A 23,562-nucleotide genomic window follows, 5' to 3' on the forward strand; every position below is an offset into this window, starting at 1 on the left:
GAGGGTGCTCTGGGCTGGGGCAAGGGGTTGGGGCATGGGAGGAGTCGGGGTGCAGGCTCTGGGTGGTGCTTACCTCAAGCAACTCCGAGAAGCAGTGGCATGTCCTCCCTCTGGCTCCTATGCAGAGGCACGGCCAGGCAACTCTGCGCACTTCCCTGTCTGCAGGCACCACCCCTGCAGTTCCCAGCCAAGAGGAGCTGCAGTGGAAGCGCTTGGGGCGGGGGCAGCGTGCAGAGCCGGAGGAGGGATATGCCACTGCTTCTGGGAGCTGTGCAGAGTTGGGCAAGCCACTGACCCCGCTCCCCAGCAGGAGTTTGAGGGATGGATTAAAAACGTCTGGAGGGCCAGATGCGGCCCCCGGGCTGTAGTTTGCCCACCCCTGTTGTAGAGGCTCAGGCTGCACCCAAATTCAGCCTTGACTTTAGTAGAACTACACTTTAATAATCTAGCTACAAAAAAATGGATTAATGGTCTAACATTTACAGATTTGCCATGGGACTAAATAAAGCAGAGTTCTGACAATATCTCCACATCTATTGGGTTACCTTTTAAAAAAAACAAACAAGCAAAAAACCAGCTAAGTTTATTTCAGTGCACATGTCATAAACGGATAGTTAAGAGTTAATAGAACAGAAGTACTTCATGTCTCTTTTGCCTGTAAAGGGTTAACAAGATCAGTGAGCCAGGCTGTCACCTGACCAGAGGACCAATCAGGGGACAGGATACTTTCAAATCTTGAGGGAGGGAAGTTTTTGTGTGTGCTGTTAGTGTTTGGTGGTTGTTCTCTCTGGGTTCTGAGAGTGACCAGACGTGCAACCAGGTTTCTCTCCAATCTCCCTGATACAGGTTCTTATAGATTCAGAATAGTGAGTAGTAGGTAGATAAGGCGAGTTAGGCTTATGTTTGTTTTCTTTATTTGCAAATGTGTATTTGGCTGGGAGTAGTTCAAATGTGTATTTTGCTGAAAGGATTTTAATTTGTACTGTATACTTAGGCTGGGAGGGTATTCCCAGTGTCTATAGCTGAAAGACCCTGTACCTATTCCATTTTAAATTTACAAAGATAATTTTTACTGTTTTTCTTTCTTTAATTAAAAGCTTTTCTTGTTTAAGAACCTGATTGTTTTTTAATAGTGGATAAAATACATTATCGTCAACAGAAACACAGATTAGTTCAGTAGCACCCAAAGTAGCTCCCACTGTGAAAGAGTAGACAGAAATTTTTTGCATACAGGGTTGAGCAGGAGACAACCTTTTACCACCAAGTAATTCAAAGGAAATCCTGCAGTCCTTGCTGTGGCGATCTCAGCTGTCCCCCTGAACTGAAAGGAGTGGCACTACATGTTACTAAAGGCACGATCACGTGCCCTGGTGTGCTTCCCTGCAGCCACCCCTCTTACATTATTATTGCTCCTAACAGCTTTCGTGCTCACCGCTTAGGTTATTCATGGCCCTAGTAGCAACAGTCTGCATGAGGAGTAGCTGCCGCAGGGCAGGAGAATCTGGGTACACAAAAATACTCTTTCTGCAGCATGTGTGCTCTTGTCTGGGCCCCCTTCACAGACAGAACTGAGCCCTTGATGATTTTTTTTGAGTGACATACAGGTATTTCCTCACTCCCCCATTAGGGAAATGCCTTAAGTGCAGATATCTAAATGAACCAGAACAAGCCAAATACCCATAAAGCCTGAAGTATAACAACCTGCTTAAGGAAATGTTTTCAATTAGCAGGTCAGAGTCTGAACATGCTGCTTGACCACAAAGCCAGCAAAGGCCCTCAAAGATTAGCTCACCCTGCTGTGCTTACATAGCCTGAAGAAAATACCTCCCAGCTCATTACTGTATTTATCCACTGGCAATAAATCTGTAGTTGTCTGTGTTGAAGAGTTGTCAATTTGTCACCAAATGCAGGTCCCAGTAGCCTATACTCCTGCAGAGAAACAGCACAAACCCATGACACATGCCTAGCTATGGGCATGATCCAGCAATGGGCTGAGTGTCCTGAAGTGAAACAATGGAGGATGATCAGCATCTCACAAGAGACACTAAAGCCCCTTGCTGGATCAAGCCCCAACATTGCAAGGCACTGGATGAGCTTAGCAATAAGGCAGTTTCTCCTTTCTTTGGATTTAGCCACGCTGTAGATATTCCATCTAGTGTCATGTAAAGTTAACAAACTAACATTCAGCACACATACCCTGCCTGAGAGTTTCTGCAGAAGTCAAGAGCACAGCAAGCTGCTGATTTGTTAACTCTCAAAACGTTAAAGGACCCCTCTATGTTACACACACAAAAATATCCCCGGGTGAGCAGAACCCCTTAAAAAACAAAAACAAAAAAACAGGTCTTTTTTCCTTTGTACTTCATCTGGGGTCTAAATAAGGCCAGCACCTCTAGTTGTAGCTATTTCTGGTGTTAGACAGTTGGCTAATTATTTATTGCTGCTGCTGCACCTGAGATTGAGAGCCGAAGAAAGTATTCGTGGTGTGTTGTCCTGCTTCACCCCGATGCCAAGTCAGGAGAGTGAGAAACTTTTCAGTTTTTACATGGTCGTTTATCTGTCTCAGGTTACAACGCCAGCAGGAAAGAAATAGCGACTGAGGGTCAGTCTCAGGGTAAAACTAATGCATTTTAGCAGGTCTTCAAAAACTGTATTCACTAAGTAAGTGCTTTCCTGACTCAAGCCCTAAAACTAAAACACATGTTTATCTTCCTCTCCTGCTGCCTTCCTACCCCACCCCCTCACTCTTGATTTCAGTGGGACTTAAGCACATGCTTAAAGTGCTATCCTAACCAAGGATGGATTTAAGTGTTTGCTTAAGTACTTTCCTGAATCAAAGCTGCAATTAATTAATTCTGTGAATTAATGCAAACCTAAAGTAGTAAGGTCCACATTATCCTTTCAGTTGTGTTTACATAACTGCTTCTGAAGCCCAGCATATGATGACTTCAGTGGGAAACATGAACATGCACTAGCTGTTTGATTTGCCTCTCACCCGATCCATGGGCTCTTCAACTTATTTCAGCACCCAGAGTAAATTGTTCAAATAGCCTCCGGGTATATTTTTCTTTGCTTTGCACTGACATAACTAACCTTAGAACCACAAGCATGTCTTTAAAGGAGACTAACTGGGCAGCTTTAGAGAAAACAAATTTGCAGGATCGAATTCATCTCTACGTTAAGTAGATGCAGTTCCAGAAACAGCGGTGGATTCGCATCTCTTTTCCACGTTGAGCGAATGAAGTCAATAAGTGACTTTGTCCCTGCACAGAATATAGAATTAAATGCTGGTCTGAGCCACTGCACCAAAAACTTCAGAGTTATTTTAAAATAAGTATATTAAATATTAAGAATTAGGGCACACTTATTAACATTGCATTGTTTATTATCCTAGGCCCTGGGATAGACAGTACATGGAATATAGGTCAGTTTGGCAGAAGACTGCTTGGTGTCACCCTATGAATTCAGTCATTGGCTGCGTTACCTTAACTAATCTCTGGGCTGCACAGTGAGAGTTCTTTGTCTCCCTCCTCTTCAGTTTGAGACCTATAATCATCTCTTATCACTAGGTGAATGCCAGCAGTGTGCTCTTCCTCTGGATAGGAAGCAGGTGTGGTCTTCTCTAAGATCCATTTGATATGTGGGTCAGCCACTAAAGAACATTTGCTTTACTAGTGGGGAGCAAAGCTGCCTATAAATGCCAAGAACAATGCACCTGCTTCACTGCTCTAGGGATGTAGAACTATTGATTTCACTGCAGTTACACCACCTTATGGAGATATACCTCTCTCATAGAGCTGGAAGGGACCCCGAAGAGTCCAGCCCCCTGCTTTCACTAGCAGGACCAAGTACTGATTTTGCCCCAGACCCCTAAATGGCCCCCTCAAGGACTGAACTCACAATCCTTGATTTAGCAGGCCAATGCTCAAACCACTGAGCTATAAGTTAGCACGCTCATCAAGAAGCCTGACCCAATAGGCAAAAGTCTAGAGTGAAGCTCCCAGTCCCAGGTCTCCTGCATGGTGTTGATTGTCTTCCACACTCTGAGGATAACTGAATAGTTCAAGTGCTGTAGTGTATATTACATAGATAGGTTTTTAAATAGTGAGCCCTCTAGTGGTGCTCATTGTGTTGTGTGTTTTAGAAACCACCAGACCCAGAGCAGCAGTATAGATATAGTTAGGCCTGACATGTTTGTGTCTTTTTAGTAAATGTGGTAATTGGGACCTAACTGTGCCTGGGTAGTTTCTTCATATTGAAAGAGCAAAAAGGCACAGTAAGCGCCAGTTTGGAATGTGCCCTTTAAAGAGTGAATTCAATGGTGTGCAACCCAATTTAGTTGCAATCCAAAATGAGATATTATTCTCCTTTCCCTGCACATATGAAATTCCTATTAATGGTAATGTGCATATGCCTGAGAGAAAAAACTCTGAGAAATTATATGTAAGGGGAAGTACAAAGCATAGCATTGCAAAGATTCATTCATAAATTTTAAGGCCAGAGGAGACAACTACATTATCTTCACTGATTTCCTGTGTAGCACAGGCCCTGGAACATCTCCCCGTAACTCCTCTGTCTAGTCCAAAAACAGCCATAAGAAAAACACACACATTAGAATATTGCAAACTTTAAAGGTTGTTCTGAATCTGGAAGTAACATAAGGTACTGGACCCTCTCCTGCTCCTACTGCTGTCAATGGAAGTCAATATTGCCATTAACTAAAACAGGGGTGTTTCTACCTGTATGAAGAGCAGTATTTTGTTCAGTACCATGGGCAAAATTAATCTCCTGTGAAAATCCAGTTAAATTTAACAGATAACGTTGCTCCTGTAGCTTTGTGAATTTCAACTGTTGAATTTCTTATTTCTTTCCCCTCTACCCTCAGAAAAGACATTTTCTTTAAACAGCAGTGTGATCCTGGACAACAGCATTTAGACATCCTACTTACAAATTCCCTTCTAGTCAACTTCCATAGGATATGGGAAGCACATTCTACAGTTGTCTTCCCATCTCCAGGACTGTAACATCAAACTGCATTTTAAATGCGCCTGGCCAACATTCAGAGGAATGCCACACACAGGAGATGATCCAGATTGTCTACACTGCTTGTGTTAGGTCATTGAGGATGGATTAAAACTCTGAGAAAGAGGCAAAGAAGGTAGAATGGCTGGTTTTCATTTTATTTGTATTACAGTAATACCTGGTGGCCACAATGAAGATCAGAGACCTATTATGCTAGGTACTGTTCAGACGCATAGGGCAGGGGCCAAGGATGGTCTCTGGCTGACATCTGAAAATCTGAACAGATACTATAAACAGTAGGAGAGGAAACAGGAGCAGAGAAGTGAAGTGACTTGCCCAAGTCACCCAGTGGGTTAGGAAGGCTAGGATTAGAACAACAGTCTCTTGCCTCGTTCTGTAACTTTTTGCAAAGCTGGGTTTTTTCTGTAATAAAAACAAATTTAAATAGTTGTTTGTTTGATCATTAATATTCTAAATGAATTACAAAGCCATCTTGTCTCCACCCCATAGACACTAAAGATTCCATAGTACTCTGTAAGCAGGTCACCAGCTGCACTTCAGTGTTCAAACACTGACATATTAATCAGGGCCAAGACTTGAAGAAGCAGAAAGTTAGGCTCCTAAATCCCAATTTAATCAATTAAATGAGCAGCCTGCTATTCAAAAGCAGTGAGCACCCAGCAGGTCCCACTAATCTCAATGGCTCAGCACTTGGGGGAAAAACAGGCCACTTAAGGTGCCTGAATAGGGATTTAGAAGTCCGTCCATAGCCACCTATTTTTGAAAGATGTGGGCCACCCAAGAAGGTTGCCTCAGCATCCTTGACCAAGTTTTCCCCTCATTTTCCCATCGTTATGCAGCATGCCTGTTGTTGCCACCACCCACGTCGCAAAGGTGACAGCATTTCAGGGGTGCTTGGGGATCCTTCAGGGTGAAATTCACTGTGTAAATGTAATAATGTCCTAGCAAGTGGAATTGCAATGTGGGGTCACCTGAATGATGTGATCAACTCTGAGAAAGTTACTTTTCCTGCAGTAGCTAGGATGGTCTTTCTAGCAATAAGCAGTAGTTTTCTGCAGGCCAGTCATGGATTAATACATCTCCCTGTTACATTTTAAAATTTTTTTCTCTCATAATGTATTTACATTTGCAGAGGCTAAAGATACTTGTGCCAAAGTTAGGCCCTGATGTTTAAGAGCTTTGCTGAACAGGAATGGACTTAAGCCCATGCTTAGCCAGGGACATTGACATTGACAATGACAATGTGGGTCAAGTTTTTTAAAAAAAAAAAAAAAAAAAAGGAGGTTTAGCTGGACTTTTAAATAGCTCTTCTATTTAGGAGTCTAACTGGCTTAAATGGGACTTACGCAAATATGTAAATGCTTTGCTGAACTGAGCCTTAAATGCAAAAGTTTGGGACATACCAAATCAGAGCTCCAGTCCCGACTGTGGCACAGCATTCCTCTGCATCCTCCAGCAGTTCAAAGGGAATGAAATTCTCCCCTATGCAGAGCGTGAGCATAAGGTCCATTCACCACTGAAGCTTAAATGGGGTCTTTGTGCTGGCCTTCTACACTGGGGAGAGTTTCACCAGCTAAGCCTCGTCTACAACAGTATCACCACCCCAAATGTTCAAAAATCATGAAATTAAAAATATGCTCATTATTCAGCCAAAAAATCAGATTATTGGCCTTCTGATTTTTTTTAACCTTTAGGTTGCACTTGGGTCACATTTTCAACCTTTTCTCCCCAACCATGAAGGCTAGATAGGCTTTTAATGAAAGCTGAGAATCTCATGTGTAACTCCAGGAACTGGGGTGTCAATATAAATACCAAAGTTTGTAAAACTTGTAGTAAAGTTGCAAAAATTGATAACACTGTTGTACTATGCAGAGCAGCCAAGACCAGCTCCAGGCACCAGCAAACCAAACACCTGCTTGGAGCGGCACAATTTCAGGGGTGGCAATCTGGACAGATTTTTTTGTTGTTGCTGCTGCTTTGGAGGTTTTTTAAAAGGTGTAATTTTTAACCAGTAAGGGTGATCAGATAAAGCAAGCCTAGTTTAACCTATAATAAAATTGACTAGGAACAGATTTAAAGCTAAACTGCAAAAAAGCAAAACAAAACAAACAAACAAAAAAGCCCCTACTCCTAAACCAACCTAAAGGGATTTGCACCATTTAGTTAAATGGACATAGATCCAAACTAGCACTAGTTTAGTTAAACTAAGTTTGTCTGCACTGCAATCAGGAGCTGTGATTCCAGCATACATAGACATACCCAGATTGCCGCAGCACAGACAGTGGCCACCCAAACCTGTGCTCAGTCATCTGGGTGGGTGGGGCTAGTCTGTGCCGCTGCTTGTTCTGCCATAGCTTTACTACTGCTCTTATTCAAGTTAGTTTGGTTATGTCTATGCCTGCTGCAGTTACACCTCCTGGCTGCCTGTAGACATACCCTAAAGCATTAATGTCACTGGGCGGGATTTTCTAAAGCATCTACAGGAATTAGGTACCGACTGCCAATGGAGTTAGGCACCTGTGAGCTGGGTGAGATTTCAGTGTTTAACCCAACTGCCTCTTATTTCTCCCATCTGTAAAATAGGGATATTAATACTTAACTACTGTACATGGGGGAGGGGAGGGTATTGGGAGGCTAAGTTAATTAAGATATGTAAAGCTCTATGAAATATTCAGACGGAACGTGCCTTTGTGGCATATTTAGAAGGAATCTCTTTGTGCCTGACGTAAGTTAACGGACAATAGCAGCTAGCCCCGTCAACAGCCCACAACAGTTAAAAAATTGAGAAACTTAACAAAATAAAAAAGGGTAACATGTTTACAGTACTAGTGTGTTAAAAGGTTGCACAGTCTTCACCACTCTCTACTAAACACAAATCAATAGATGGGAAGTTATAGATAGAGTTCTCTTCCTGCTCCTTGAGATCTCACTTCAGTGACGGCTCTCTTGGGAAAAGCAGAAATCTCCCTGGGTTTTGTTTCACATGACAAGGTCATAACCAAGAAATGGGCTGCAATTATTAATTCTGTCGTGTGAAAGATGTCTGCAACAAGAGCACACACGGTTTGCGTTTTGGCAAACTGGCTGACAATGGTGTTCTCCAGTCATGTCTCAGCAGTAAAGGTGAAGCTGGGTTCTGTGCTTCTCTAGAAATGAGTTTGACTACAGTGGTCAAAAGATATTCTTTTTTGATAGCCAAGAAAGCAATGACATTTCAGGAAAATTACATGGCAAATAAATTTGCTGCCAAGATACATAGGATTGCACAGTCCCTTGCCCTTGTGCCGAAGGGGAAAGCAGTAAAATATTAATGACCATATTTGTACCAGCTCGAATCAAGAAGTTTAGAGGCAAATGGTTATCCTTTAACTTTGGAATTACTGCATTCCGCCAGAGAATTAAGTCTTTCAAATACAGTGCTTGCAGTAGTCTGTACAAATGGAGCAGTGGGAATTAACCTAGTAAGTAAAAAGGCAGCAAGAATTTCCCATGTGTACTCAATTGTTTGTATCTATGTTTCTTTCCAGTTGGAGTTGTCTAACACAGCAATCCTTCATCAGATTAGGAGAGACCAAGTCACAGATACGTGTCGAGCCAACAGCATGTCTAGCAGGAAACGCCGTGTGCTGACACCCAACGATCTCAAACATTTGGTGGTGGATGAAAATCATGAAATGATCTATTGTTATGTACCCAAGGTGGCCTGTACAAACTGGAAGAGAGTCATGATGGTCTTGACAGGAAGGGGCAAATACAGTGACCCCATGGAAATACCAGCCAATGAAGCCCATATATCCTCAAACCTGAAGACCCTCAACCAGTACAGCATTCCAGAGATCAACCACCGCTTAAAAAGCTACATGAAGTTCCTGTTTGTCCGTGAGCCTTTTGAGAGACTGGTGTCAGCCTATAGGAACAAGTTCACTCAGAAGTACAACACCTCCTTTCACAAGAGATATGGTACCAAAATTGTGAGGCGCCAAAGGAAAAATGCCACCCAGGAGGCACTGCGTAAAGGCGATGATGTGAAATTTGAGGAGTTTGTGGCATATCTCATTGACCCAAATACCCAAAGAGAAGAACCTTTCAATGAGCACTGGCAAACTGTCTACTCCCTCTGCCACCCCTGCCATATCCATTATGACCTCATAGGAAAGTATGAAACACTTGAAGATGATTCCAATTACATCCTTCAACTTGCAGGAGTAGGCAGCTACCTGAAGTTCCCCACCTATGCAAAGTCTACGAGAACTACTGATGAAATGACCACAGAGTTCTTCCAGAACATCAGCTTGGAACACCAAACACAACTGTACGAAGTGTACAAACTTGATTTTTTAATGTTCAATTACTCAGTGCCAAGCTACCTGAAACTGGAATGAGGGGGAGAAGGAGGAAAGAGAGCCTGTTTTATTTAAGATTTTTATTTGTCATAATAAATATGGAGAATTGTTATTTTGTAAATTAATATTTTCCTTTTGAATGATGCTGCGAGCAGCACAGTCAAAATTATTTAAATCATCCATAAGAAAGGACAGTTCTCTTTGCGGGGTAACAGGATGGTGGTGATCTCTCTTTAGAAATGATTATTACTGCTACACTGTTTATAAACGTTAATTGTGTTCTGGTGAATTTCATTTATCTTTGCATTCAACAAATTCTAATTAATGTTATTTATACTTATTGAAAACATGGTCTCTTGGTGGGTTTCACTTGAGCAGCAGATATACAATAATATTTGGACAAAGGGAATCTGGTTTTGTGCTTTCCTCAGCTGAATTTATTTGTTTATTGTTACTAGCCGTATGTTTTGGAAACCCTAATAGAAATAATTTCTTCCAAGGCAATTCTGCACTTAAAGCAAAATTAGAAAGTTCTCTTCTCATACAAGAAAGAAAATATGAAACACATTTTGTTACAAAAATATTTAAAATCCAGGACTAAGAGAAATTGGTTTCTTCAAGGGATACATTCAAGCATACATTTCTTATCTGGACATGGTAATATCACCAGTATCGTTTGTGTCCCAGTGCCTGGCATGTCCAAACCTGCCAGCCCAATGAATGCTGACAGGGATTTGTGCATATTACAGACCAACAAAGTATGTGCCAAGAATTTCAAGATTAACTAGAGAGAGTCTGAATGCTCAACCTGAACCACTTTAATGGAGGCCTGATTTCAGCGAGTGAGTGCTTAACATTTACTTTAAAAAAATCAGGTCCTTTTAAAAGATCTTAAGTTGGGCACTCAAACTCACTAGTCACTTCAGAGAATCTTGGCAATAAGAAGTTTGTATATACGGTACAGGCATCCAAAAAGATCACCTTCATATTGAGCTGAGCATATGGGGCAAGAAAAGCACTCCTGTATCCTTAATACATGTTGGCTTCATGGCCTCTCCCCTCCAGGAGTAGTGGTGTTTTCTATTTATTAGTCAATATTAAACATAATTGGTGAGCATGTTTCTAATTTCCAGTGGTTTCATCCTGCACCTGAGCTAAGTCTAGTATGAGAACACGACCCTTGGATGTAAGGTGAATGTTTCTGTAGTGGGTGCTCTGTATATAATGTTTGTTGAGATGGCATATTGTGCCAGGAGCAGTAGATTGTTGAAAACATTCTCCAGATAACAAAATAAAACAAAGTATGGATAATTTAGTCACTATAAATAAGAAAAAATGGTATTCTAATCCAGAACGATTAGCAAACTCAGTGCAAAGAATACAGACTTCTCCAACTGCAAAAATTATTTAATTTTATCTGTGTTGGACGTAAATGGGATCCAGCAGTGGGTATGCTATTTATGAAATATTACATACTCACTACTGAGCTATCTTGACCTGGAGAGGTAGCAGAGGGAACAAATTCAATACATTGCTTTACCACTTTCTTCTGGCTTATTTTGCTGGAGCTGAAAATGGAACAGAGGAATTTGTCTGAACAAGGTGTTGATGATCTAGGCTGTCACTGTGACAAGTGAAAAGTACTTTATCATCATAAAAGCGATAGATTTTACAAAATCAAAGGTTGCTATTAATTTTGCAAACATTCATTGGGCTTGGATTTTGTTTTGCAAAAAACAAGGTGATGGGTAAAAAAAAACCTTTCAAAGGTGCCTATGTGATTTAGGAGCCTACATGTGATGCTTTTTTTAACTTAGAGTTGTCCATACCCGTCTCTCACTATAATCAAATTCCCAATGTTCACAAGTTTCGAGGAAAGTTAGATAAAACAGCTCTGCTTTTGACCCAATATATCAGTCTCTGGGCTAGACCTGGAATTACACAGATTTACAATTGTGTCAGTCACCAGGACCCACACAGATACTGTTGACTTTTAAAGGGGACTAGGACTTAGAGGAAATAGGAGTTGGTCTTATTTTGCAAAGCTATTGCTGGACAAAAATCTCAGTCAGGACAAAGTAACAAAGCTAAGAAGAAGCAACTAACATACTTTTACAGCTGAAATTTGGCCTTTAACCGCACCCCCTCCAGTCAATTCTAAAATGGACATTTTATATATAAAACCCAGATACTATTTGGGAGAGAGGATAGCAGCAGGGCTAGTATGCAACTGGCTGTCTGAATTTATGAATTCTCAAGTGGTTTCTAATTGTCTACTCATGTTTTACTTGAAAGCAGTTTTGTCTTGGATAGCGTGTGGGGATCTGGTGCAAGTGCCTACACAGTGTGTGCCCTGTCTCTCTTTTATTATGTAGTTCACTGGTTATATATTTGCTTTTTTAAAGCCCCATCTACACTGATGGTGGATTTTTTCTACAAGTTATTTATAGGTTGTATCTGCTTGCTCAATGTTGTGCCTGGCAGTATTAGTATTTTGGTCCAATTTTCTCTATCATCCGTTGGGTGTGTTTTCTCCCTTTACAGGAAGTTATTTTAAAATTGTCATGTAAGAAAAAATGCTGGTCAGTAAATTTTTAAAAACTAAGGAATGATGCACTTTCCCTCTGTCTTTTTGTTTCTACTCATCCCTTGTCATCATCACAATTTCATGTGTTCTTATATATTCTTTCATTTGACTATTTTGTGGACACATTTCATGTTTTTTGATAAAAAGCACTGGGTGGAGAATGTTTGGCAAAATGAGGAAATTGCATGCTATTAAAAGAACCAAGATTTTCAACAGCAGCTGGTGATTCGGATGCCTAAATTGAGGCACTTTAAAAGAAGCCTGATCTCAGAAGGCAGGTGCTCAGCACTTTCTGAAAATCCTTATACAAGTTGTCTCAAATTGAGCACCCAAAATCGCTTGTTGTTCTTGAAAGTCTTGGGCCTAGATTAATCACAGGCTATTGATTTAAATAAGGTGCAACAAATTTGACAACATTGAGTATAGTTCTAAAAAAAACAAATTGACAAATAGAATATGGTAATATCCTGCTTCCTAATTGGGATTAAACAAGAGGATCTACTTAAAACTACAGGGTGTATTGATTTGACTGAGCCAAATTTTCTTTTGCCTGAACCCATAGAGATGTGGATCTTCCTATATATTTAAAAAGGCAGCATCCTTTCACAGTGAAAAGACTGGCAGAAAAACAAGATTTCTCTTTTTTCTCCCACAATTTCCCAAACCCAAGATAAAAGATTGAATCCAGCAATGGAATTCAGAGCATCCATTTATCCTTAATTCCACTAACACATCACTCACACCTAATATTTAAGACCAATGAAAACTTCACAGAGCAGAGGTTTCATAAGTGTAGTTTGACTTAATTTTTGTGTGTTGTTGGGGGTGATGGTGGAAAGCAGTTCCAGTCAGGCCAACAGGGCCATTTGGGGCAAGGGGGGAGAATGCAAATTCCATGCCTGCCCAAAGCTTACAGTTCTGGGGGGAGGGGGGCAAAGTGACAACAGCTGAAAAATGAGGAGTATAAAACTAAGTACAAAACATTGATCCCATAGAGTACATACAAAGCCTGAGGCCATGTCTTCATGCTCTGATAGTTGTTACCAGTGTGGCTAGAGTAGAGTAGTTTGTCTGCAGTGGATCCAAACCTGTAAGCTTCTGGACTCTAAAGTATATTGAGTCCACCTCATGAAATGTCATCTAGTTAGATTTAACAGAAATTGGACTTCCTCTATGCTTCAGCCTCCTAACAAACATTTTTAGAGTCTGTCTAACCAAGTCTTACACACTGCAACGGCAAAGTTCTTTTAGAAGTAAATTGACCCCTGCTGTTTTAAGGTTAACTGTAGTCTGCTGCACTTTTCAGGTACAAAAAGGGACTGTCCTTACTATTACTCTTGTTACAGAGAGTGTTATTTTCTTACATGCATGCACAATACATGTACATATAATTTAACATCAATGTGAGGTTTGATTTTTTTTAACCTATTTGTATGCAGTAGAAGGCTTGTTGTAGAAAAGTATCTCCTCATATCTGAATATACTATTAATAAAATGAACAAAAAAAGCTAACTTATACATTGCCAACAAAAGTGTGAACTGCTCATGAATCTTTCCCTGAAGAGAAAAAAAAAGCCATTCAAGCCTGATTATTTTTCTAAGTAACTTCAATTAAATTGAAGAAAGAGTTTCTCTGTGTGTTTTATTTTTGTCTTGCATTCCAATATACAGATTAGGGAGGGGTTTTTAAAGCAAAAACAAAAACAAAAAAAACCCACAAACCACACACTTTGAGGTAAGCAAACAGATTGTATAAGATGGTAATGCCAGAAGGGACCATGATGCTCATCTAGTCAGATCTCTTGCATAACAGACCATAGAACCACACACTAATTCCTCCATTAACCCTATAACTTGTGTTTGAGCTACAGCCACTCTTAGAAAGATCTGCAGTCTTGCCTTCAAGATTGCAAGTAGACTCTTGGTCTCCAGCATGGAAAACAGAGCTGCTCTTGGTAATGGCCTAAATTAGTTTTCCCCCCAAGTTAGGGGTAGGAGTAATGTGGAGGTAGTTTCTCCCAAGGAGAAGAGCCAGACTGCAATGCATTTGACATTGACAGGTTCTGAAAACAAGGATTGCCTTACAACGGATCAACACTAGTGGCCCAGTTCTCATTTTCACTGAGGCCCCTTGCGCCACTCTGGCAGTGTAAAGAAAAATCAGTAGGAGTTAGATTGGTACCTAAAGACCTTTGTGAATCCTACCCTAAGAAGAACAGGAGTATTTGTGGCACCTTAGAGACTAACAAATTTATTTGAGCACAAGCTTTCGTGGACTACAGCCTACTTCATCAGATGCATGCAGTGAAAAATACAGTAGGAAGATATATATAGATACAGAGAGAGAGAGAGAGAGAACATGAAACAATAGGTGTTACCATACACACTCTAACAAGAGTGATCAGTTGAGAGAGAGAAACTTTTTGTAGTGATAATCAAAATGGTCTATTTGCAGCAGTTGACAAGAAGGTGAGAGGAACAGTGGGGGACAAGGAGGATAAGCATGGGGAAATAGTTTTATTTTGTGTAATGACGCATCCACTCCCAGTCTTTATTCAAGCCTAATTTAATGGTGTCCAGTTTCCAAATTAAATTCCAATTCAGCAGTCTCTCATTGGAGTCTGTTCGTTTTTGAAGTTTTTTTGTTGTAATATTGCAACTTTTAGGTCTCTAATCGAGTGACCAGGGAGGCTGAAGTGTTCAACTGGTTTTTGAATGTTATAATTCTTGACGTCTGATTTGTGTCCATTTATTCTTTTACATAGAGACTGTCTGGTTTGGCCAATGTACATGGGGACCTAATCACATCAGCCACACTATCAGAGGCTCGTTCACCTGCATGTCTACCAATGTGATATATGCCATCATGTGCCAGCAATGCCTCTCTGCCATGTACATTGGCCAAACCAGACAGTCTCTACATAAAAGAATAAATAATAAAAACAAGTTATACTGGCCGAACTGCATTTAGCAGTATAACTGCATCTGTATTAGGCCCTCTTGCTGGCACTGCTGGGTTGGTCATAAATCACATCCGAACAGACATAGCTATGCCAGCAAAAATTTATATTGTAGACGTGGCCTTAGTCTAAATCAGAAGAAGGCCCTAGGGATGTAAAGCAGTGGAAAAAATTGGGAAGGGGATAGAAGTCCTGACATTTCAACCAACACACAGGGCTTCCAGCTGAAAGGAAAGGCACATAAATACAAAAACTACAAAAGGAAAAAATTAAACAGAAACCCTGAAGACTAACATTTCAGATCTAGAACAAAGCATTGGCTAACTGTATCACATGCTGCGGAGGGGAGAAATGGCATGCTAAAGATCCTGTGCCAGCAGCCCCAATGTAAAGCCTCCTAAAACTGCTGTATTTGAGACACTGTGCAACGGCATACCCAGAGAGTGGTTTCATTGTATGTCTACTCTGCAATTAAAAGCCTGCCGCTGGCCCATGCCAGCTTGACTCAGGCTCAGGCTGCAAGGCTGTTTCATTGCAGTAGAGACTTCTGGGCCTGGCTAGAACTGGGTTCTAGGACCCTGTGAGGTGGGAGGGTCCTAGAGTTTGGGCTACATCCAGAGCCTGGAAGTCTATACTGCAATGAAAACTGCCCTGCAGCCTGAGCCTGAGTCAGCTGGCATTAGCCAGCCCCAGGTGTCTAACTGTAGCGTTCATATAGCCAGACAGAAAACACTAATGGGGATTAAGCATGTGCATTTCTTAACCACAGTAAACGTATCAGCTATGTGAACATTTCAGAACACTCTACACAGAAGGCACACTTCACCCACACTGCCTTAAATTCACCTCTGCAGTGCAAAGCAGTAGCTAGCCAACTGCACACACAAGAACTGCATAATGTACTTTCAGCTAGTGTTAATAAATCCCACACATCTTCTTCGTGACAACATTCCCTAGAGGGGAGCCATTTCAGTGTTAAAAGATAATGACGTCAGCCTAAGGTATGGCAAGTTTTCATCAGAAATCCAACTAAGCCTCCTGATAAATCAGGGATGGACCCATCCTCTCAGCCCTTGAGGGCTTCTAGCAGCAGGAACACTTCAACATTCACACTAGTAATTATTTAAAGTTAACTGACTCTCCCAAATTTATTCTTCAAGTTCCTTCTCTAATATCAAAGAGTCTGTCCACTGAATGGAAGCCAGCAACATCAACTCAAGGACAGATTACACTGACAGTACATGCAGCAAACGTCTGGGCTCAGTGCCAGGCCTCATCCCCACAACATGCAATGCGGGCAAGATTGGCAGGCCTGGCTCAGGAATAGAAAAATGCATGCAAACACCCCCCTGCTTTACATCACTCCACTTAAAGCAGTGCTAGGTTTCTTTAATATGATAATTGTAATACCACCTGCAATTTAACATTTCTAGCCCTAATGAACTAGTGGTAAATGTTTTTGTTACAAGTTACAGTCAAGAATAAACAAATGCAACATTTGATAATCAATACAAATAGTCCTACACACACGGGGCTGAGCTAAAATGAGGGCTGGTAATAAAGGCTATTGAAGGCAGGTATCCACTGAGATCCATAGCTCAGTTGCCTCTGCACCAGTCTGTTTCCAGGAATGCTTGAGTTTGTTGAAGTACCCCAGGTGTCTGAAATGTATTAACATCGTACATTTATAGACCATGCTTCATCCTGAAGACTCTCAAAGTATGTTTACTTCTGATCCCATTGGCAAAACTCTCCTGCTTCACTGAGAGCAGGCCCAGGCCCTATATTTATAGAAGAATTGCTAACTCCACTACTGAAACAAAACTACTTCCGGGATGAAACACAGCAGCTGTTTAAGAGCATACGTCAACACACCACCAACCTAGAGCAAAACACTGAAGAACACTATTTCCAATTGAAAGAGCTTGGGGAGTTTAGGTGAGCAGAAAAGAAAAACAGTTACTAACCTTTTGTAACTGTTGTTCTTTCAGATGTATTGCACAGTTCCATTCCACTCTTGGTGTTGCCAGAAATATTCCCCCTTGTCTCCCCCAGTGTCACCCATCAGGGTCCTCTCAGTGCCTTCTTTCCAGAAACTCTGCTGCGGAAGGGTAAGAGAGCAGGTCCTGGAATGTGCAATACACCTCAAAGACCAACAGTTACAAAAGGTTAGTAACTAGTCTTTTTCTTCTTCGAGCAATTGCACATGCGCTCTTGGTGACTTCCAAGCAGTTAAATAGGTAGAGCGACTGGAGTTCCAGTACACAGATTGGGGTACAGCTCAGCTAAATTTGGCATCCTCTCTGGAGTAATGGGAGAGAAAGTGTGCACCAACTACCACGTTGCTGCTTTGCAAGTATCCAGAATAGGGATCTGCTTTAGGAATACCTTTGAGGATATTTGTGAACTTGCGGAGTGGGCAGTCAGCTTGTCTGAAGGAGAGACATCTATCAGATCATAGTGTATGGGTACAAGAAGTTGTCCAAGATGAAATTTTTTGTGCGAAGACCTTTCGTTCTGTCTGCTATGGCCATGAACTATCGGGTGGGCCACTGAAATGGTTTGGTCCTGTCTATGTAGGACACCAGAGCTCGTCTAATGTCCAATGTGTGTAGCCATTGCTCATCTCTATTTGTGTGTGGTTTGAAGTAAGATACAGGTAAGTAAATTGATTAATATGAAACTACCTTAGAGAGAAACCTCAGATGAGGCTATAAGTCCACCATACACAATCATCTTTAAAAATAAGGTGATTTGGATGTGAGGGTGTGCAGTTTGGAGACTTGTCTGGCAGAAGTAGCAATAACACTTAGGAAAGCCATCTTCCAGGAAAGATGCAAAAGCTCAAATGATGGTCTCATAAGTTTAGGAAAAACTAAGTTCAAGTCCCAAGGGGAAACGGGTTCTTATAGTTGAGGGTACAAACTTTCCAGACTCTAGGGAAAAAACCCAAAAAGTTATCCACCCATATGAGGGTGGAAATCTGATACTGTTGCAGGTGAAGCCTGACAGAGGAAATAGCTACACCTTGCTGTTTCAGATGCAGCAGATAGCAAGTATTTGTTGGACAGACAAATGCATCGGTGAGACTCCAGTTTGACAAGCCCAGATAGAGAACCACTTCCATTTTAACAGGTAGGTGGCCCTCATGTAGCACTTTCTTCTAGCTAGTAAAACCTGGTGAACATGCTCTGAGCAAGCCTGCTCCTTGGCATTCAACCATGGAGTTTCCAGGCTGTTAAATGAAGGGATTGCAGGTTTGGGTGGTCTATTTAGGGAGTCACCTACTACTGGAAAATGCATCTGGCTATATCTAGGCAAAGAGACCACTCGGGCTGACTACAGAAACACCTCTCAGGTGATCTGCTACCTCGTTCTGCACCTGTAGAAGCTAAGAGGCCTTAAGGTTGATTGAATGGGCTATGCAAAATTCTCATAGGTAAATTGCTTCCTGACAAGAGGGATGATCAAGCTCCTCCATGCATGCTGAGGTAAAACATCATTGTGATATTATCCATAATGGCAGACTGGTTTCTCCCTCTGCTATGAGGTAGGAAAGCCTGACAGGCAAGACGAATTGCCCTGAGCTCTCTGACATTGATATGAAGAACAAACTCTGTTGAGGACCAAAGACCCTGAGTTTAGAGGGGCCCCAGGTGAGCTCCTCACTCTAGAGCTGATGAGTCTGAGACCAGAGTCATGGATGGTTGAGGGCAGAAGAAGGGAACGTCCATGCAAACATTGAGCGGGATTCAACCACCAATTCAGTGAAATTAGAAGCTGTGAAGGCACTGAGCACAGTGTCCAGATGTAGACAGGTTGGTGAGTATGGTGAGGCCAGCCACGTCTGAAGGAGTCTGAGGTGCAGCATTGTGTGTTGTACTATGTAGGTGCATGAAGCCGTGTGCCTTAGGAGCCTCATACAGTTTCAGTTTTTTGTGATCAGATGAAAAGACGGTTACTCACCTTTGTAACTGTTGTTCTTCGAGATGTGTTGCTCATATCCATTCCAGTTAGGTGTGTGCGCCGCGCGTGCACATTCGTCGGAAAACTTTTACCCTAGCAACTCAGTGGGCCGGCAGGTCGCCCCCTAGAGTGGCGCCACCATGGCGCTCCATATATACTCCTGCCGGCCCACCCGCTCCTCAGTTCCTTCTTGCCGGCTACTCCGAAAGTGGGGAAGGAGGGCGGGTGTGGAATGGATATGAGCAACACATCTCGAAGAACAACAGTTACAAAGGTGAGTAACCGTCTTTTCTTCTTCGAGTGATTGCTCATATCCATTCCAGTTAGGTGAATCCCAAGCCTTACAAAGGCGGTGGGGTCGGAGTGAAATGTGGCAGAATAAAACTGCTGAGCCAGAGGCTACAGCCTCTCTTGACTGCTGAACCAGGGCATACTGCGAAGCAAAGGTATGGACCGAGGACCAATGGAGCTTCGCGACAGATCTCGTGGGTAGAAACACGAGCCAGCAAGGCGGCAGATGAAGCCTGAGCCCTGGTAGAATGCACGTTGATGTGGCTTGGGGAAATATGAGCCAAATCATAACAAGTGGGGATGTCTGCCATCACCCCAGATGAGATCCTCTGAGAGGAGAACAAGCAAGCCCTCCCTTTGGCCCGCTACCGGGATAGAGCTGGGGCACCGTAGGAAATGGTTCTGTCAGCACAATATAATGCGAGCACTCCACAGATGTCCAAGGAGTGCAACGGTTGTGCCCATTGCGTTGAACTGTGGGTAACATGAAAAGCCAAAACCACCTTAGGGAGGAAAGCCGGGTGCGGTCATAACTGCACCTTGTCATTGTGAAACCTAGTGTACGGCGGAACCCCCGTAAGAGCTCTGATCTCAGAGACCCGTCTGGCCAAGACTAGGTTGAGGTCCCAGGTCGGGGCTGGGCGGCGCACCCGAGGGTGCAAGCGCTCCAAGCCCTTGAGGGACCTCGAACCCATAGAGCGTGAGAACACTGAACGTCCATCTCAGCCTGCTGGAAGGTAGAGATGGCTGCCGAGTGTATCCTCAGCGCTGATACCGCCAGGTCCTGCCGCTGAAGGCCAGAGGCAGGCCAAACAGAGGGGATCGAGACCTCAGCAGGAGCAAGATCGAGCGTATTGCAGCTGTAAAAGAAACGCTTCCACCTGGCCCGGTACGTCGACCAGGTGGAAGGCTGCCTGTCACCCCGACTCAGGTACGCAGCAGCCACCGTGAGGCGAAGAGGCTGCAGGTCCGAGTGACGAAGCCTGTCGTTGCCCTGAGTGATGAGGTCTGGGCTGACAGGCCGAGTAACGTGGTATGTCAGCGCTGCCTGGACCATTCTGGAGTGATCATGATGATGCACGCTCTGCCCCTGCGGAGTTTGAGCAGGACCTAATGAACCAGTGGGAACAGTGGGAAGGCATAATGCAGTTGGCCTTTCCACGGCATCAGGAATGCGTCCAAGATCGATTCCGAGGAGAGACCTTGGAAGGAGCAGAACACCTGGCATTTCCTGCTCTCGCGGTGAGCGAACAGGTCTGTGTGAGGAAACATCTCCACTTCCGGAAAGCGGGACACCTCACGTGGGGCAGAGTGATCACTCGTAAGGCAGGAAAGACCTGCTGAGGCAAAGAGTTAGGACGTTCCAAACGCCTGGGAGAAAGGACGTCGCCAGCTCCATCGAGTGGGCCATGCCAAAGACCCGGAAATGGATGGCCTCCTGACAAAAAAAGGGGGGGGGGACTACGTCCCCCCTGAATACTTATGAAGCACCTGGTTGTTGTGTTGGCTGTAAACACCGAGATACAACGGCCTCGCAGCTGCCGCTGGAACCCCTGGCATGCCAGGCGGACTACTCTCAATTTTTGGGGCATTGAGGAGGAATGCCAGCTCCCTAGAAGACCAAAGGCCTTAAGCTCAGAGGTGACTATGAACACTCGAGCAGAGAGATGAGGCGTCCGCCGTCAGGGGCAGTGAGCCGGACTTGGAGAGGACGGAGGCGGAGCTTGGCGTGTTTGGTTACAAACTTGCGGGCAACCATGGACCCAGGAGACTGAGACAAGAACGAGCTGAGGTCGTTGGGAAAGCCTTCAGACCTCAGATGATTGTTGCCATCGCCTAAAATCTCAGTTGCGATAAGCAGGCTCCGGCTAGGTAGGAGACCAGGATAGCCCCTAGGGAGCCCAACCTCTGCGTGGGAACCAGAGTGGATTGCTCTATAATAAACATCAGGCCTTGACCTGTGAATAAGACCGTGGCGATGCCCATGCGCTGAGTGGTTTGTGTCTCAGAGTCTCCGTGGATAAGCGAATCGTCCAGATACGGAAAAACGCATATCCGACATCAGCGAAGGTAGGCGGCGACTATGGCCATAAACCGGGAGTATTGACAGTCGGCTATAGAGCGGAGGCATCTCCCGTGCGGAGGGAAGATGGCATTGCGAAAGTACGCGTCCTTCATATCCAGGGCGGTACAGTAGCCCCCAGGAGGCAAGGATGGAATAATGGTTCCCAGGGATACCATGCAGAACTCCAACCTTATCCTAACCCGGTTGAGTCCGTGCAGGACCAAGAAGGTCTGAGACCTGTGTTCGAGTGGGGGACTAGGGCATAACGGGGGTAAAACCCCTTACCCCTTTCGTCCGCTGAAGTGGGACAGGGCTGGAGCAAATTCAAGGTGGTACCTATGCTCCATCGTGCGCAGGACCCAGCGTTCTGAAAGTAACTGGGGCCATGCCAGGAGAAAGCGGGATCGGGATCCCGTCCTGCGACTGGTACACCGCCCTCAGGTGAACCTTGGAAGGTCCGGCTTTGGTCCCAGTGGTAATTGCGAGGGACCTTGACTTTGGCTCTTTAGGGGTCCTGACGTTCGTCTGCGACCACCTTGGCCCTGCCGTTTGCCAGAGTTCTGCCTCTGGCTAGGCACAGAGTATGGCGGCTGGGGCCAGAAAGGCCTGCCTTTTGTCGCTGGCGTATACATGCTGAGACGCATTAGGACCCTATTGCCCACCAGACTTCGCAGTCTGGGGCTGTCTCTGCCGCGAAGATGCCTTTACCAACAAAGGGTAAATCCTGAATGGCATACCGCAGCTCCGGCCGGAGGTTTAAAACCTGAAGCCATGAAATGCACCTCACGGCGACACTCAAGGCCAGAGTGCCGGCCGCAGAGTCTGCTGCGTCCAACGAGGCCTGGAGGGACGCTCTGGGAACCTTCTTTCCCCCCGTCCTCCAAGACGGCAGCGAACTCCAGGTGGAAGTTTTGAGGGAGAAACTCCTTCACTCAGGTGCTATAATTATCGCAGCTAAGCAAGGCTTGTTGCTTTGCTACCCCGAGCTGCAGGGCCCCTGCAGAGTACACCTGGCGGCCAAGCCTGTTCATTCGCCAAGCCTCTTTCTGCTTCGGGGCTGGCGCCCGCTGGCCATCATATCAGGATCGTGGTCCTGAGCATAAAATCTGCGCATATGGGATGACACGGATGCGTGTCCGGATGGCCATGGAGGTACTAAAAGAAGGCACAGGCAGAGTCTCTGACTCACTCGGACCTTGCCCAACTCGGCACCGGGGACCGGCATCGGGAGGCGTATCGGTACCTGGAACGAGATCCAGACCCGCAACCAGAACGGTGTCGGGAGGTCGACCGAGATCTTGAGGCTCGGAGAAGGGCTACAGGAGTCAAGGTACCTGCCCCGGTGCCAGAGGTCGGAACGGTGCCGATAGCGGGTCGGCGAACGGGATACCGACCGGTGCAGCGAGTGTGACCAGTACCGAGGAAAAGAGCACCGGGACTGCCAGTGGTGTCCGGCGTGCCGACAGGACTTGGAGTGTCTGCGGGACCGTGATCATGAACGGTGCCGCTCTGCTGTGCTGACAGGGGACAGTCCCCTGAAGAGACTGTATTACCCGTACCGGCGGTGCCCGGGACAGGCAGCACTGACTCTGTCATGGCATTGAGAGCCCTCGCCGTTGGTAACATCTCCGGCGTGAAGGGAACAGCAGGCTCAACCACAGTGCGTACTGGGGAGCTGTCAGGCACCGGATTCGACGGCCCTCGTGGGACCGGGATCCACGGTACCGAGGTCATCAGAGCTTCGGTAGGTGTCGGTGCCGGGCGAACCGAGTTAGATAAGCTGTCTGGCTGCGGTGCCGTCAGCACTGAAGCAGCGGGAGTAATACGCTCAACCACGGCGCGTGCCGGGGAGCCGTCGGGCACCGGATTCGATAGCCCTTGTGGGACTGGAATCGATGGTGCCGATGTTGTCGGTGCCTCAGAGGCGTCGGTGCCGGGCAATCCGACTTAGACTAGCCCTCTGGCTGCGGTGCCGTTGGCATGGAAGCAGCCGGAGCAGGAGCTCAACCACGGCGCGTGCCGGGGAGCCGTCAGGCACCGGATTCTACGGCCCTTGCGGGACCGGGATCGACGGTGCCGACGTCATCGGTGCCGCAGCAGGTGTCGGTGCCGGGTGATCCGACGTAGACGAGCTCTCTGGCTGCGGTGCCGTTGGCACGGAAGCAGCAGGAGCAGTAGCTCAACCACGGCGCGTGCCGGGGAGCCGTCAGGCACCGGATTCTACGGCCCTTGTGGGACCGGGATCGACGGTGCCGACGTCATCGGTGCCGCAGCAGGTGCCGGTGCTGGGCGATCCGACTTAGACGA

The 23,562-nt window shown here is 44.8% G+C and overlaps 1 protein-coding gene across 3 annotated transcripts in view; it reads left to right on the forward strand.

Moving 5' to 3' along the window:
* Positions 1-13,564, forward strand: part of CHST11 (carbohydrate sulfotransferase 11) — a 269,620-nt gene extending 256,056 nt beyond the window's left edge. For all 3 annotated transcript variants that reach the window (XM_030544714.1, XM_030544719.1, XM_030544727.1), the window contains one exon: positions 8,571-13,564. In XM_030544714.1, coding sequence (XP_030400574.1) covers positions 8,571-9,425 — 855 coding nt within the window. In that variant the 3' untranslated portion in view covers positions 9,426-13,564. The remainder of the gene's footprint in view (positions 1-8,570) is intronic.
* The last annotated feature ends 9,998 nt before the right edge of the window (positions 13,565-23,562 follow it).

Source organism: Gopherus evgoodei, chromosome 1, assembly GCF_007399415.2.
Source record: "Gopherus evgoodei ecotype Sinaloan lineage chromosome 1, rGopEvg1_v1.p, whole genome shotgun sequence".
NCBI classification, from domain to species: Eukaryota; Metazoa; Chordata; order Testudines; family Testudinidae; genus Gopherus; species Gopherus evgoodei.